The sequence below is a fragment of the Piliocolobus tephrosceles genome, chromosome 14 (genome assembly GCF_002776525.5).
Source record: "Piliocolobus tephrosceles isolate RC106 chromosome 14, ASM277652v3, whole genome shotgun sequence".
Classification (NCBI taxonomy): Eukaryota; Metazoa; Chordata; class Mammalia; order Primates; family Cercopithecidae; genus Piliocolobus; species Piliocolobus tephrosceles.
In genome coordinates, this window is record NC_045447.1 from 53,189,656 (window position 1) to 53,203,728 (window position 14,073).

General features: G+C 36.0%; 2 protein-coding genes across 4 annotated transcripts in view; one reads left to right on the plus strand and one right to left on the minus strand.

Annotated features, from left to right (window-relative positions):
* The window catches only part of IFT74 (intraflagellar transport 74), a 125,047-nt gene that overhangs the window by 76,241 nt on the left and 34,733 nt on the right, over positions 1-14,073 (minus strand). The window lies entirely within an intron of this gene.
* Positions 3,116-10,077, plus strand: LRRC19 (leucine rich repeat containing 19). The gene is made up of 5 exons (XM_023203890.1): positions 3,116-3,196; positions 4,539-5,052; positions 6,286-6,474; positions 6,936-9,212; positions 9,651-10,077. Exons 1-4 carry the CDS (start codon positions 3,116-3,118, stop codon positions 7,262-7,264), a joined length of 1,113 nt encoding a protein of 370 aa, XP_023059658.1. The 3' UTR covers positions 7,265-9,212; positions 9,651-10,077.

Here is a 14,073-nt window from a genome sequence, read left to right on the forward strand (position 1 = left end):
CTCAGCCTCCCAAAGTGCTGGGATTATAGGCATGAGCCATCGCACCCAGCAGACATGATCTTATACTTAAAAAATTGTTTTAAAAAAACCACCCTAAATATACCACAAAAAAATCTGTAAAAACTGATAACTGAATTTAGTAAAGTTGCAAGATACAAAATCATCATATAAAAATGGGTAGAATTTACACATGCCAACAGTGAAGAATCTGAAAAAGAAATCAAGAAAGCAAGCCTGTTTACAATAGCTACAAAGACTATAAAATACCTTGCAATCAATTTAACCAAAGAAGTGAAAGATCTACAAACAAAACCTATAAAACACTGATGAAACAAACTGAAGAGGATACAAAAAAATGGAAATATAATCCATGTTCATGGAGTCGAAGAACATTGCTAAAATATCAATACTAACCAAAGCAATTCACTGATTCAATGCAATTCCTATCAAAATACAGTGACGCTCTTCATAGAAGTAGAAAAAAAATACTAAAACTCATACGGAACCATGAAAGATCCCAAATAGCCAAACAACCCTCAGCAAAAAGGAACAAAGCTGGAGGCATCACACTACCTGACTTCAAAATTTTCTACAAAGCTATAGTAACCAAATCAGCATGGTTTGGCAAAAAGGCAGATCCATAGACCAAGGGGATGGAATGGAGAACTCAGATATAAACACACGCATTTACACCAACTCATCTTCAACAAAGGTGCCAAGAACATACAATGGAGAAATAATAGTTGTTTCAATGAATGGTGCTGGAAAAACTAGATAACTACATATGGAAGAACGAAACCAGACCTCTATCTCTTGCCATATCCAGGAATAAAAATGAATTAAAGACTTAAATCTAAGTAAGACCTCAAACTATAAAACTGTTGCAACAAAACATAGAGGAATTGCTCTAGAACACTGGTCTGGACAAAGATTTTTTTGTGTCTGTAAGACCTCAAAAGCACAGGAAACCAAAGCAAAAATGTACAAATGGGGTTTCGCCAAGCAAAAAACCTTCTGCACAGCAAAGAAAATGGTCAACAAAGTGAAGAGACAACCCACAGAATGAGAGAAAATATTTGCAAACCACCCATCTAACAAGGGGTTAATAATCAGAAGATATAAGGAGCTCAAACAACTCACTAGCCAAAAACAAACCAATAAAAAACAAATAATCCAAGTAAACATGGCAAAAGAACTAAATAGGCATTTCTCAAAAAACATACAAAAGGCAAACAAGTATGTGGAAAAAATGCTCAACATCAGTAATCATTCAGGGAAATGCAAATCAAAACTACAATGAGATATAACCTCACCCCCAATAAAGTAGCTTCTATCAATAAGACGGGCAATAACGGATGCTGATGAGGATGTGGAGAAAGGGGAACCCTCATACACTCTTGGGAATGTAAATTAGTATAGCCACTCTGGTTCCTCAAAAAACTAAAAATATAACACTTACATTTATATTTGATCCAGTAATTCCACTGGATATACATTTTAAAAAAGGAGATGACTATGTTAAAGAGATAGCTGCACTCCCACGTTTATTGCAGGACTATTCACAAGAGCAAAACTATGGAATCAACCTAAGTGCCCATCAACAGATGAACAGATAAAAAAAAAAGTAGCATATATATACAAGGGACTATTATTCAGCCATAAAAAAAAACGAAATCCTGTCATTTGCGGCAACATAAATGCAAGAAGAGGTCATTATGTTAAGTGAATTAAGCCAAGCACAGAAAGACAAATATCGTACATTCTCACCTGCATGTGGGAGCTAAAAAAGTGGATCTCATACAGATTAAGAGTAGACTGGTGGTTACCAGAGGCTGGAAAGGGTGGTGGGGAGGGAGGAATGCAGAGAAGTTTATTAATGCATACGAACATACAGTTTACTTAAAAAAGAAGGCCTAGTGTTAGATCGGTAGGGTAATTATAGTTTACAATAATTTTTTTCCTTCAACTTTTATTTTAAGTTCCGGGGTACATGTGCAGGTTTGTTACATAGGTAAATGTGTGCTATGGTGGTTTGCTGCACAGATCAACCCGTCACCTAGGCATTAAGCCCAGCATCCATTAACTATTCTCTGATGCTGTCCCTCTCCTCTAATTTACTGTACATTTAAAAACAGCTAGAAGAGAATTTGAATGTTTCCAGTATTAAAAAAAGAAAAATATTCAACGTGATGGATACCCCAAGTACATTAATTTGATTTTTTAAAATTATATGAATGCACCACATTATCACATGTACCCCAAAACTATATATATCTATCATGCCTCAATAAAATTTTTAAAAATTACCATGGGGAGGAAAAAGAGTGCTAAAGATTCTCATCTCCCACAGTTTTAAGTCAAGGTTAATACCAATAGATAATGCCTAAAATTGAAAAAATCAAGACCATCAACATAAGCATATACTTATGTATAAATATATATTTTCCTGAATTTCTTTTGTGCACTTATATATTAAATATTTAAAGTTTACAACCACTTAAATTGCTTTAAAGCTCCTTTCATCATACCTAGAAACTAATGAGATACACTTAAAGATATTAATTCTCTCTAAAATGAAAAAGTAAAAATAAGTCTCTCATTCTTCAAAGGGGCTTTCTAGTTTGTTAAGATCAGAGTCCAAGGATGGTGAATGGCCATGCACTTATTTCACATTTTATGTATTTCAAGAAAAAGTAGATTTGAAAGGCCAGGATAAGTGGCTCATATCTATAATCCCTGCACTTTTCAAGGCTACGAAAGTGGCTGGGGGGAAATGGCTCGCACCCAGGAGTTTGAGACCAGGCTGAGTAACACACGGTGATGCCATCTCTCCAAAAATTTTAAAAATTAGCCAGGCATGGTAGCGCATGCCTGTGTTTCAGCTACTTAGGAAGCTGAGTTGAGAGGACTGCTTAAACCTGGGAGATCAAGGTTGCAGTGAGCTGTGACCATGCCACCAGGTCTGGGTGACAGAGTGAGACCCTGTCTCAGCCAAAAAAAAAAAAAAAAGAATAAACAGATTTAAAAGGGCAAAAAATAAAAGTGTCCTTAAAATCTCTAAAGTTCTAGTTTACCATCAAAATAAAAATACTCTCTTTTCTATCAGGTCTGCAACATGAAAGTCACAGGCATCACAATCCTCTTTTGGCCTCTCTCCATGGTATTATCATCAGACAAAATCCAGTCTTCTAAAAGAGTAAGTTTTTACAATCAAAATAGTAAAAATATTTTCAAAGGTACATTTTCTGTATATTTAGTAAAATATCAAAGGGCAATAAGAAAGCAAAGAAAATCTGACCTACTAAAATTGTTTACTTAGCTGTGTATATCCAAATTCCAATTTGACAAAAGCAGCCTTCATTTTTAAAAACTGAGTTCTTTAAAAGTTGATTAAAGGGAGAGATCTGAAAATTTTCACATAAAATCAGAAATTAGTTTCAAGACTAAAATCTTGTTTAAAATGTAGGAAACTTTTTTGAAAAAAATCATGTATTTATGAGGAAAACTGCTATTGAATTACTATTGGTGAAAAAATCTAACTGCAAAAACAGTAATAAACAAGAACTATTCTTAGTTCTATTTATTCTCTGTTTACTATTCAGTAAAAACCAGAACTATTTCTTTCTTTCCATCTATATCCACATAAAGGAAGTATTTCAGATTGTGTGGCTCTTTAAATTCAATACACGACTCCATTTCTGATATAAGATAAATGTTTCCTTTTAAAACACCAAACTTTGAACTGTTAAACCCAGAGAGCTATATATTGACATTTATTGATTGCTTTTGAGACGGAGTCTCGCTCTGTTGCCCAGGCTGGAGTATAATGGCATGATCTCAGCTTACTGCAACCTCTGCCTCCTGGGTTCAAGCGATTTTCGTGCCTCAGCCTCCCAAGCAGCTGGGATTACAGGTGCTTGCCACCATGCCTGGCTGATTTTTTTTTTTTTTGTATTTTTAGTAGAGACAGGGTTTCACCATGTTGGACAGGCTGGTCTTGAACTCCTGCCCTCAGATGACCTGCCTACCTTGGCCTCCCAAAGTGCTGGGATTACAGGCGTGAGCCACCATGCCCAGCCTATTTATTAATTATTTAACAGCCCTAGGTATAATGTTGTTAGCTCTGCTGATTTTAAAAACACATATAGTTTAAAATAATTTCCTCACTATAAAGCAATCGTGCATACTGGAATATCAAATGTTAACAGAATTATTATTTACCATATATTTCCACATATATAAATGGGAATATACCAATAGCATTACTTTCTGTAATGATCATGTAATAACTGTTGGAAAATACCCGTATAACAAATTGGAATTTCTTTGTTCAATTGTATGCCTCAGAATATCCTTAAATTTTAGTATTTCATCCCAGTAAAGAAAAAGATTTGCTCTACTATAACACCAAAGATTAGATAGTAGGTTTTTTTCCCAAAGTAATTTCCTTCTAATGTCTAAGTGCTGAAATATTAAATTTGAGGAAATTCTATTAATATGTTTTTCTGATTAATGCATTATTTTTTTTCTTTTTCTAGGAAGTCCAATGTAATTTCACTGAAAAAAATTATTCCTTGATTCCAGCAGATATCAAGAAAGATGTTACTATACTTGATCTCAGTTACAACCAAATTACTCTTAATAGTACAGACACAAGAGTTCTACAGACATACTTTTTACTCACAGAGCTCTACTTGATTGAGAACAATGTTACTGTCTTATATAATAACAGTTTTGATAACCTCTCCAGTCTAGAAATTTTAAATATCTGTAGAAACTCCATCTATATAATTCAACAGGGTGCATTTTTAGGCTTAAATAAACTAAAACAGTTACATCTCTGCCAAAACAAAATAGAACAACTGAATGCTGATATATTTGTGCCTCTAAGAGACCTAAAACTTCTGAATCTGCAAGGCAATTTGATTAGCTATTTGGATGTACCACCACTATTTCATCTGGAATTAGTAACTTTATATGGAAACCTATGGAACTGCTCTTGCAGTCTATTTAATTTGCAGAACTGGTTGAACACATCAAATGTGACATTAGGTAAGCTATCATAATTAAGCAAAACCAACATGTGATTAACTCAATGTTCCACCACAGAAAAATTTCTCGTATCATGTTTTAAAGAAAAGGAAGCAGCCAGGCGCAGTGGCTCACACCTGTAATCGCATCACTTTGGGAGGCCAAGGCAGGCGGATCACCTGAGGTCAGGAGTTCGAGACCAGCCTGGCCAACATGGTGAAACCCCATCCCTATTGAAAATACAAAAATTAGCTTGGTGCGGTGGCACATGCCTGTAGTACCAGGTACTCGAGAGGCTGAGGCAGGAGAATCGCTTGAACCTGAGAGGCGACATTGCAGTGAGCCAAGATCGTGCCACTGCATTCTAGCCTGGACAACAGAGTGAGACTCTGTCTCAGGAAAAAAAAAAAAAAAGGAAACAATTTCTGTTTAAGCAAACAGGAAGAAACACTAAAAAGTAACAGCTACATAGATGCTCTCCTTCCCCATTACCAGGAGGAAAAATAAAGAAATTTTTTTTTTTTTTTTTTGAGACAGAGTTTTGTTCTTGTTGCCCAGGCTAGAGTGCACTGGCACGATCTCAGCTCACCACAACCTCCGCCTCCCAGGTTCAAGCAATTCTCCTGCCTCAGCCTCCAGAGTAGCTGGGATTACAGTCATGCGCCACCATGCCTGGCTAATTTTTTGTATTTTTAGTAAAGATGGGGTTCCTCCATGTTTGTCAGGCTGATCTCGAACTCCCGACCTCAGGCGCTCCACCAACCTTGGCCTCCCAAAGTGCTGGGATTACAGGTGTGAGCCTCCGTGCCCAGCCAGAAATGTAAATGTTCTATATATGTGAGATGATAATGTTACTTAATGTATTGTTAGCAAAGTCAATATGTAAGAGTAATTTTTTAAAAGTGCTTCCTAGACTAAGTGAAAACAAGTGACCTATTTTAACTGCAAATACTGTGCCTGAGATCCAGATTGTAACCATGTAACCACAATAATACAATCTACACTAATACAGATAAACTAAATAATAAACAGATACTGCATTTAAGCTGTATTTATAAAATAATAAACAGAAATGTGCATTATCCTTTCACTGTGTTGCTAGACAAATGCAACAGGAATTTCTTACAATGCCTTTAAGAATGACAGATATGTCAAAAATTCTAGATAAAACAATTATAAAATGTTGTTAACTATTAAAATGTTGTTAACTGTTATTTTTCTCTATTCTAAATCATATTATTTCTGATTTACCAGAAAATGAGAACATCACCATGTGTAGCTACCCCAACAGCCTGAAGAGCTACAATATTAAAACAGTACCTCCTAAGGCTGAATGCCAGTCAAAACTTCCTTCACCAGTATCTGAAGATCTTTATATTCATTTTCAGCCCATCAGCAATTCAACATTTAATAGCTCTCTGAACAACTTAACAAAAAATTCAGGTAATGTAATGGTTCTGAATATTAACACTGCTGAATGTATCATACTAAATAAACTGAGGTAGTTATCTTTATTTTAAATTTCCATAAAAATATAAAAGAAAGATTCCTCATCTCAAGTAAAGATTTACAAAATATTGGTCTTCCAAACTAGGTTCTGCTAGTTACAAGCCAAATGCCATTGTGCAAATTATTTAACTTCTCTGAGCCTTTGTTTTAACTAGTCTAGTCACAAATCTTAACGAGTATAAATCAATAATGGTCTTAGGTAAAAAGGTAACAAAATGGCAATAGCTGTTTTGAAAAAAGAGAATTCTTGCACCACACAAAATTTGTCTAAAGAAAACTACAATGTATGTTTATTTCTAATACCAATATTGAGGAGAATTAGGATATATAATTATGATTATTTTGCCAACTTAACAAATTTTCTTTCTCTCTTCTCTCTCGGTATTCCATTAAAGAACATGTACCTCTTGGAAAAAGCTGGGCTTTTCTCGTTGGTGTTATTGTCACTGCACTGACAACTTCACTTTTCATTTTTATTGCTTTCAAATGCCCAATATGGTACAATATTCTGCTTAGTTATAATCATCATCGCCTGGAAGAGCATGAAGCAGAAACCTATGAAGATGGTTTTACTGGAAATCCAAGTTCTCTTTCACAGATACCAGAAACAAACTCTGAAGAAACTACAGTAATATTTGAACAATTACATTCATTTATGGTAGACGATGATGGATTTATTGAAGACAAATATATAGATATCCATGAATTACGTGAAGAAAATTAATTTCTTTCAAAGTTTGCTTTTTAAACAAAGTTATCAGCTCACTCACAGTTTAGATATGGAGATTTTTCTATGTGATATACAAAAATACAGCTAGCAGACATTCATATTAATGACAACATACATGAATATCATAAAATTATGTTCTTTGCATTGTATTGAGCAAGCAGGTCCAAATACAATAACTGACACTCCCTGGTAGCTGACAGTTACATAGTTTACAATACTAGCACTCCTATTCTTAGCAGTGTTTGGGTGACCATACAGACTAGTAAAAAGGCCTAAATTATTCATTAATTAAAATGAATGGATTCTCATATTAACATAGATATTTGACATAATATGTATTAAATTATACTAAAGTTTCAATCAGTAAAGAAATAAAAGTTTGGGATTTATTAATATACAGTAAGTCAAAGTGAGGAACAGATAGCTTAAATAATACAACAAGATTGATTTTATGCTCACAGAATAAATTCACAGAGTTGGAAAATATTTTTTCAAAATGCTTCCTGAAATAGCACAATAAATTTCCTTAAAATTTTATAGCAATTTAAAGCACAAGCACAATGTTCAGGCATAATCCTTAATAAGTCACTACTGATTCTGGTTATAAAGAAAGGTTGTCACCATAATGCAGGATCACTACAGTTGAATATCATAGTGGCTTACAAAATGGGCATCACAATAATCTATAAATCTTGTTTTAAAAATACATATTTCTACCTCTCTCTGGGAGATTTTTATTCAAATTGGTCTGTGCTGGGACTAAGGAATCTTCATGTGGTCCATGGACAGCTGTTTCTATCTATTCAGTAGATACAGCAATGTTTCCCAAATTGTTTTCCCAAAATACTAATTTCCAGAGAGACATTCACAAGTATTTACAGGAGAAGAAAAAAGGTACATGGTCAAATTACTATAGGAAAAACTTGGTTTAAACAAAGTGAAACAAGATTCTTTTTTGTTGTTGTTTTTTGAGACAGAATGTGGCACTGCCGCCAGGCTGGAGTGCAGTGGTGCGATCTTGGCTCACTGCAACCTCCGCTTCCTGGGTTCAAGCGATTCTTCTGACTCAGCCTCCCGAGTAGCTGGGAGTACAGGTGCACGCCACTCTGCCTGGCTAATTTCTGTATTTTTAGTAGAGATGGGGTTTCACCATATTGGCCAGGCTGGTCTCCAACTCATTATCTCGTGATCTGCCCACTTAGACCTCCTAAAGTGCTGGGATTACAGGCGTGGACCACCATGCCTGGCCAAGATTCTTTACAATAGGATTTATGTAAAACTTTACTAAGCTAAATTTATGGCTCTCTGATTACTCGAGAGCAAAGTATTAAAAATTTCCCAAACTTACTTGACAACAAAACCCATTCTTTGAGTTACATCTACTAAGAGCTCGTAGTTCAGTAACAATCCAAAGAACATAGTTTGGAAAACACTGGCCTATAGATAGGAAGGGTCTAAAGAGAATTATTTGCCAATTTCTTATAATCAACTGGCTACAATCATAATTAAAAATTTATCAATGCAAACGGTACATTAAAAACTGTAGCACAATCTATAATTTTTACCTTCATATGAAGAGAAATTAAGAATTTATGTCTTTTACAAATAAGTATATCTCTGAAACACTGAAATATATTTATGGGTGAAATAATATTTCTGGTATTTTCTTCATTATAACACATGGAATGGAACAGTGGCCAGAAGTATGGATAGAGCAAGGTCAAATATGAGCTGAAGAAGCTGGGGGCTGAGTACATAAGGATATAATATGCTATTTTCGTGTATGTTGTGTATGGTATAGTATGCTATTTCTGTGTATCTTCAAATTGTTTATGTATATAATAAAGTTTTACAAATTTGTATGTACTTGACAATTCCTTAGAAAAAAGAAACTAAAATAAAATAGATCTATGTCATAATCTACAGAATAGTCATTTTAAAAGTTACGGCCGGACACAGTAGCTCACACCTGTAATCCCGGCACTTCGGGAGGCCAAAGCAGGTGGATCATGAGGTCAAGAGATTGAGACCATCCTGGCCAACATGGTGAAACCCCAGCTCACCGCAACCTCTGCCTCCTGGGTTCAAACGATTCTTCTGACTCATCCTCCCAAGTAGCTGGGTGTACAGGCGCACACCACCACACCTGGCTAATTTCTGTATTTTTAGTAGAGACAGCATTTCACCCCATCTGGGTGAGGTGGCAGGTGAGGTGGCAGGTGCCTGTAATCCCAGCTACTCAGGAGGCTGAGGCATGAGAATCACCTGAACCCGGGAGGCGGAGGTTGCAGTGAGCTGAGATTGCGCCACTGCACTCCAGCCTGGTGACAAAGCAAGAATCCTTCTCAAAAATTTAAAAAAAAAAAAAAAAAAAAAAAAGGTTACATAATTAGTAAATTCAATGCAAATGTCTCATGACAGAAAATAAAAACTAGTTAGGATGATATACCTGTAAAATAGAAGAATCTACTAATTTATAATACATATTTGCTTGTGTTTACAAAAACATGTTCTCAACAAAGGATATAAGTATACTATGAATAATGTTTCTTTATATATCAATTATACTTTGTTTTAAATCTCAATTATGAGGTGATTATAGAAACATAAAATATCTTTTTCTAAATAATGTATCACTCTACCAAATTATTTCCTAATTATAAGATGCAAATATTTATATTTGAGAAATGTAGCAAAATGAAATATAACTACAAATAAGTAAAGACTACACGTAAGCTTTTATATTCAAGAGGCTCTATTGAATATGGGGTATTCAATAAACAGCTGACTAAACAAAGAAAAATAAATGGGTATAAAATTATAATTACATATATTTTTATAGGACAACTGATCTTGACTAATACCAAACTGGAAAGTACAGGATTAGAAGAGAATCATTAGTTCAAGCAAGCCTGTGAAACTGAATTAAAGCCAGGTGTCTTACATATTGTTGTAGTAATATATTGAGGCTGTTTATTATAACCAACTTTTTATGGACGTGTTTTCCATAATAAACCACACGGTCAGAACACACTAAATGGTTGTACTGAAAGAGAAAAGAATGAAAACAGAAGCTTTTTACACCTGCCTTCTCAAGGTATGACATTTCTTGTTCACTCTGAATGTATAGATTCAAGATAGATCTTTGTGTTATTGAGATGTTCGCCATCTGGTTAACACAAGAAATAAATCTATTCTACTGCTGTATATAAAAGTAAACTTCATCAAATTGTCCCTGTTTGCAGATGACATGATTGTATATTTAGAAAACCCCATTGTCTCAGCCCAAAATCTCCTTAAGCTAATAAGCAACTTCAGCAAAGTCTCAGGATACAAAATCAATGTGCAAAAATCACAAGCATTCTTATACACCAGTAACAGGCAAACAGAGAGTCAAATCATGAGTGAACTCCCATTCACAATTGCTTCAAAGAGAATAAAATACCTAGGAATCCAACTTACAAGGGATGTAAAGGACCTCTTCAAGGAGAACTACAAACCACTGCTCAGTGAAATAAAAGAGGACACAAACAAATGGAAGAACATACCATGCTCATGGATAGGAAGAATCAATATTGTGAAAATGGCCATACTGCCCAAGGTAATTTATAAATTCAATGTCATCCCCATCAAGTCACCGATGACTTTCTTCACAGAACTGGAAAAAACTACTGTAAAGTTCATATGGAAACAAAAAAGAGCCCACATTGCCAAGACAATCCTAAGCCAAAAGAACAAAGCTGGAGGCATCATGCTACCTGACTTCAAACTATACTACAAGGCTACAGTAACCAAAACAGCATGATACTGGTACCAAAACAGAGATATAGACCAATGGAACAGAACAGAGCCCTTGGAAATAATACTACACATCTACAACCATCTCATCTTTGACAAACCTGACAAAAACAAGAAATGGGGAAAGGATTCCCTATTTAATAAATGATGCTGGGAAAACTGGCTAGCCATACGTAGAAAGCTGAAACTGGATCCCTTCCTTACACCTTATATAAAAATTAATTCAAGATGGATTAAAGACTTAAATGTTAGACCTAAAACCATAAAAACCCTAGAAGAAAACCTAGGCAATACCATTCAGAACATAGGCATGGGCAAAATACCAAAAGCAACGGCAACAAAAGCCAAAACTGACAAATGGGATCTAATTAAACTAAAGAGCTTCTGCACAGCAAAAGAAACTACCATCAGAGTGAACAGGCAATCTACAGAACGGGAGAAAACTTTTACAATCTACCCATCTGACAAGGGGCTAATATCCAGAATCTACAAAGAACTTCAACAAATTTACAAGAAAAAATCAAACAACTCCATCACAAAGTGGGCAAAGGATATGAGCAGACACTTCTCAAAAGAAGACATTTATGCAGCCAACAGACACATGAAAAAATGCTCATCATCACTCGCCATAAGAGAAATGTAAATCAAAACCACAATGAGATATCATGTCACAAGAGCTAGAATGGCGATCATTAGAAAGTCAGAAAACAACAAATGCTGGTGAGGATGTGGAGAAACAGGAACACTTTTACACTGCTGGTGGGACTGCAAACTAGTTCAACCATTGTGGAAGACAGTGTGGCAATTCCTCAAGGATCTAGAACTAGAAATACCATTTAACCCAGCAATCCCATTACTGGATATACACCCAAAGGAATATAAATCATGTTGCTATAAAGGCACATGCACACGTATGTTTGTTGTGGCACTATTCACAATAGCAAAGACTTGGAACCAACCCAAATGCACATCAATGATAGACTGGATTAAGAAAATGTGGCACATATACACCAGGGAATACTATGCAGCTATAAAAAAAGATGAGTTCATATCCTTTGTAGGGACATGGATGAAGCTGGAAACCATCATTCTGAGCAAACTATCTCAAGGACAGAAAACCAAACATCGCATGTTGTCACTCATAGGTGGGAACTGAACAATTAAAACACTTAGACACAGGTTGGGGAATAAGTGTCGCGGAGTGGGTGGGGCCTGTCGTGGAGTGGGTGGAGTGGGGAGGGATAGCATTAGGAGATATATCTAATGTAAATGACGAGTCAGTGGGTGCAGCACACCAACATGGCACATGTATACATATGTAACAAATCTGCACATTGTGCACATGTACCCTAGAACTTAAAAGTATAATTTAAAAAAAGAAAGCAAACTTCATAACAATAATTTTTGTTTTTGTTTTTGTTTTTTTGAGACAGAGTCTCGCTCTGTCGCCGAGGCTGGAGTGTAGTGGCGTAATCTCAGCTCACTGCAACCTCCGCCTCCCAGGTTCAAGTGATTCTCATGCCTCAGCCTCCTGAGTAGCTGGGATTACAGGCACCTGCCACCTCACCCAGCTACTTTTTGTATTTTTAGTAGAGATAGGGTTTTACCATGTTGGCCAGGCTGGTCTTGAACTCCTGACCCGAGGTGATCCACCTGCCTTGGCCTCCCAAAGTGCTGGGATTACAGGCATGAGCCACTGCAGCTGGCCAATTTTTGTTCTTAATTTCAAATTCTGCTTAAAATAGACAAGAGAACCAATTTCATTCAGCCTCAATTACAAATTACAGCTAGAGTTGTAAATGGTTTGGATGCATTTTCAGGACAGATTACCACGTTTGAAGATTTTCCGTAATCAAAAAAACCAAATAGATATAAAAATCTATGACATTCTTAAACTTTTGCTCTTGAAATTATGTTGTTAGATGAAATACCTGTAAAATATGTAAACATAATTTTAAAACCTGACCTCATATTTTGTAATTTTGAGATAAATGATGAAATAAATGAGAACTTAAATGTTCTAAACTCTTTAAAGCCTTCAGGGGATTATAGCTTATATATTTCTTTTTTTTTTTTTTTGAGACAGAGTCTTGCTCTGTCGCCAGGCTGGAGTGCAGTGGCGTGATCTCAGCTCACTGCAACCTCTGCCTCCCGGGTTCAAGCGATTCTCCTGCCTCAGCCTCCCGAGTAGCTGGGACTACAGGCATGTGCCACCACATCCAGCTGATTTCCGTACTTTTGGGAAAGAAGTGGTTTCACCATGTTGGCCAGGATGGTCTTGATCTCCTGACCTCATGATCCACCTGCCTTGGCCTCCCAAAGTGCTGGTATTACAGGTGTGAGCTGCCACACCTGGCTTATAGCTTACATATTTCTTATTCTTTGAAGTAGCTGAGAGTATCTTATATATAGTAAACGACAAATATTTGTTTAATGGATTAAAACCAGGATAACAATAACAACAACAACAAAAAAGGAGCGTTTTCAAGTAAGAGCTTGGTTACTATGAACAAAATTTTCCTTGTAAAAGGAAAAAGACTGCTAGTGTTTTGAGTTTTTAAGACGTCACTTTACAGCAGCATCAAATGATAGATGGTGGCTGGGTACAACGGCTCACGCCTATAATCCCAACACTTGAGGAGGCCAAGGTAGGAGGATTGCTTGAGACCAGGAGTTTGAGACTAGCCTGAGCAATGTAACAAGACCCCATCTCCACAAGAAACAAAAAATTAGCTGGGCATAGTAGCATGCACCTGTAGTCTCAGCTACTTGCAGGGCTGAGGCAAGATGACATGAACCCAGGAGTTCAAGGCTGCAGTGAGCCATGAGTATGCCACTTCAATTCAGTGTGGGCAACAGAGCAAGACGCTATTAAAAAAAAAAAAAGACAGTGGAAAAGAGAGTCTTCTTTTTAATCAATAGAAGAATTACATATATCTTTCAATGTTTTATCAGTATGTTTTAACATCTATTCATCATCAAGTATTTACTGTTTTATGCAGAGA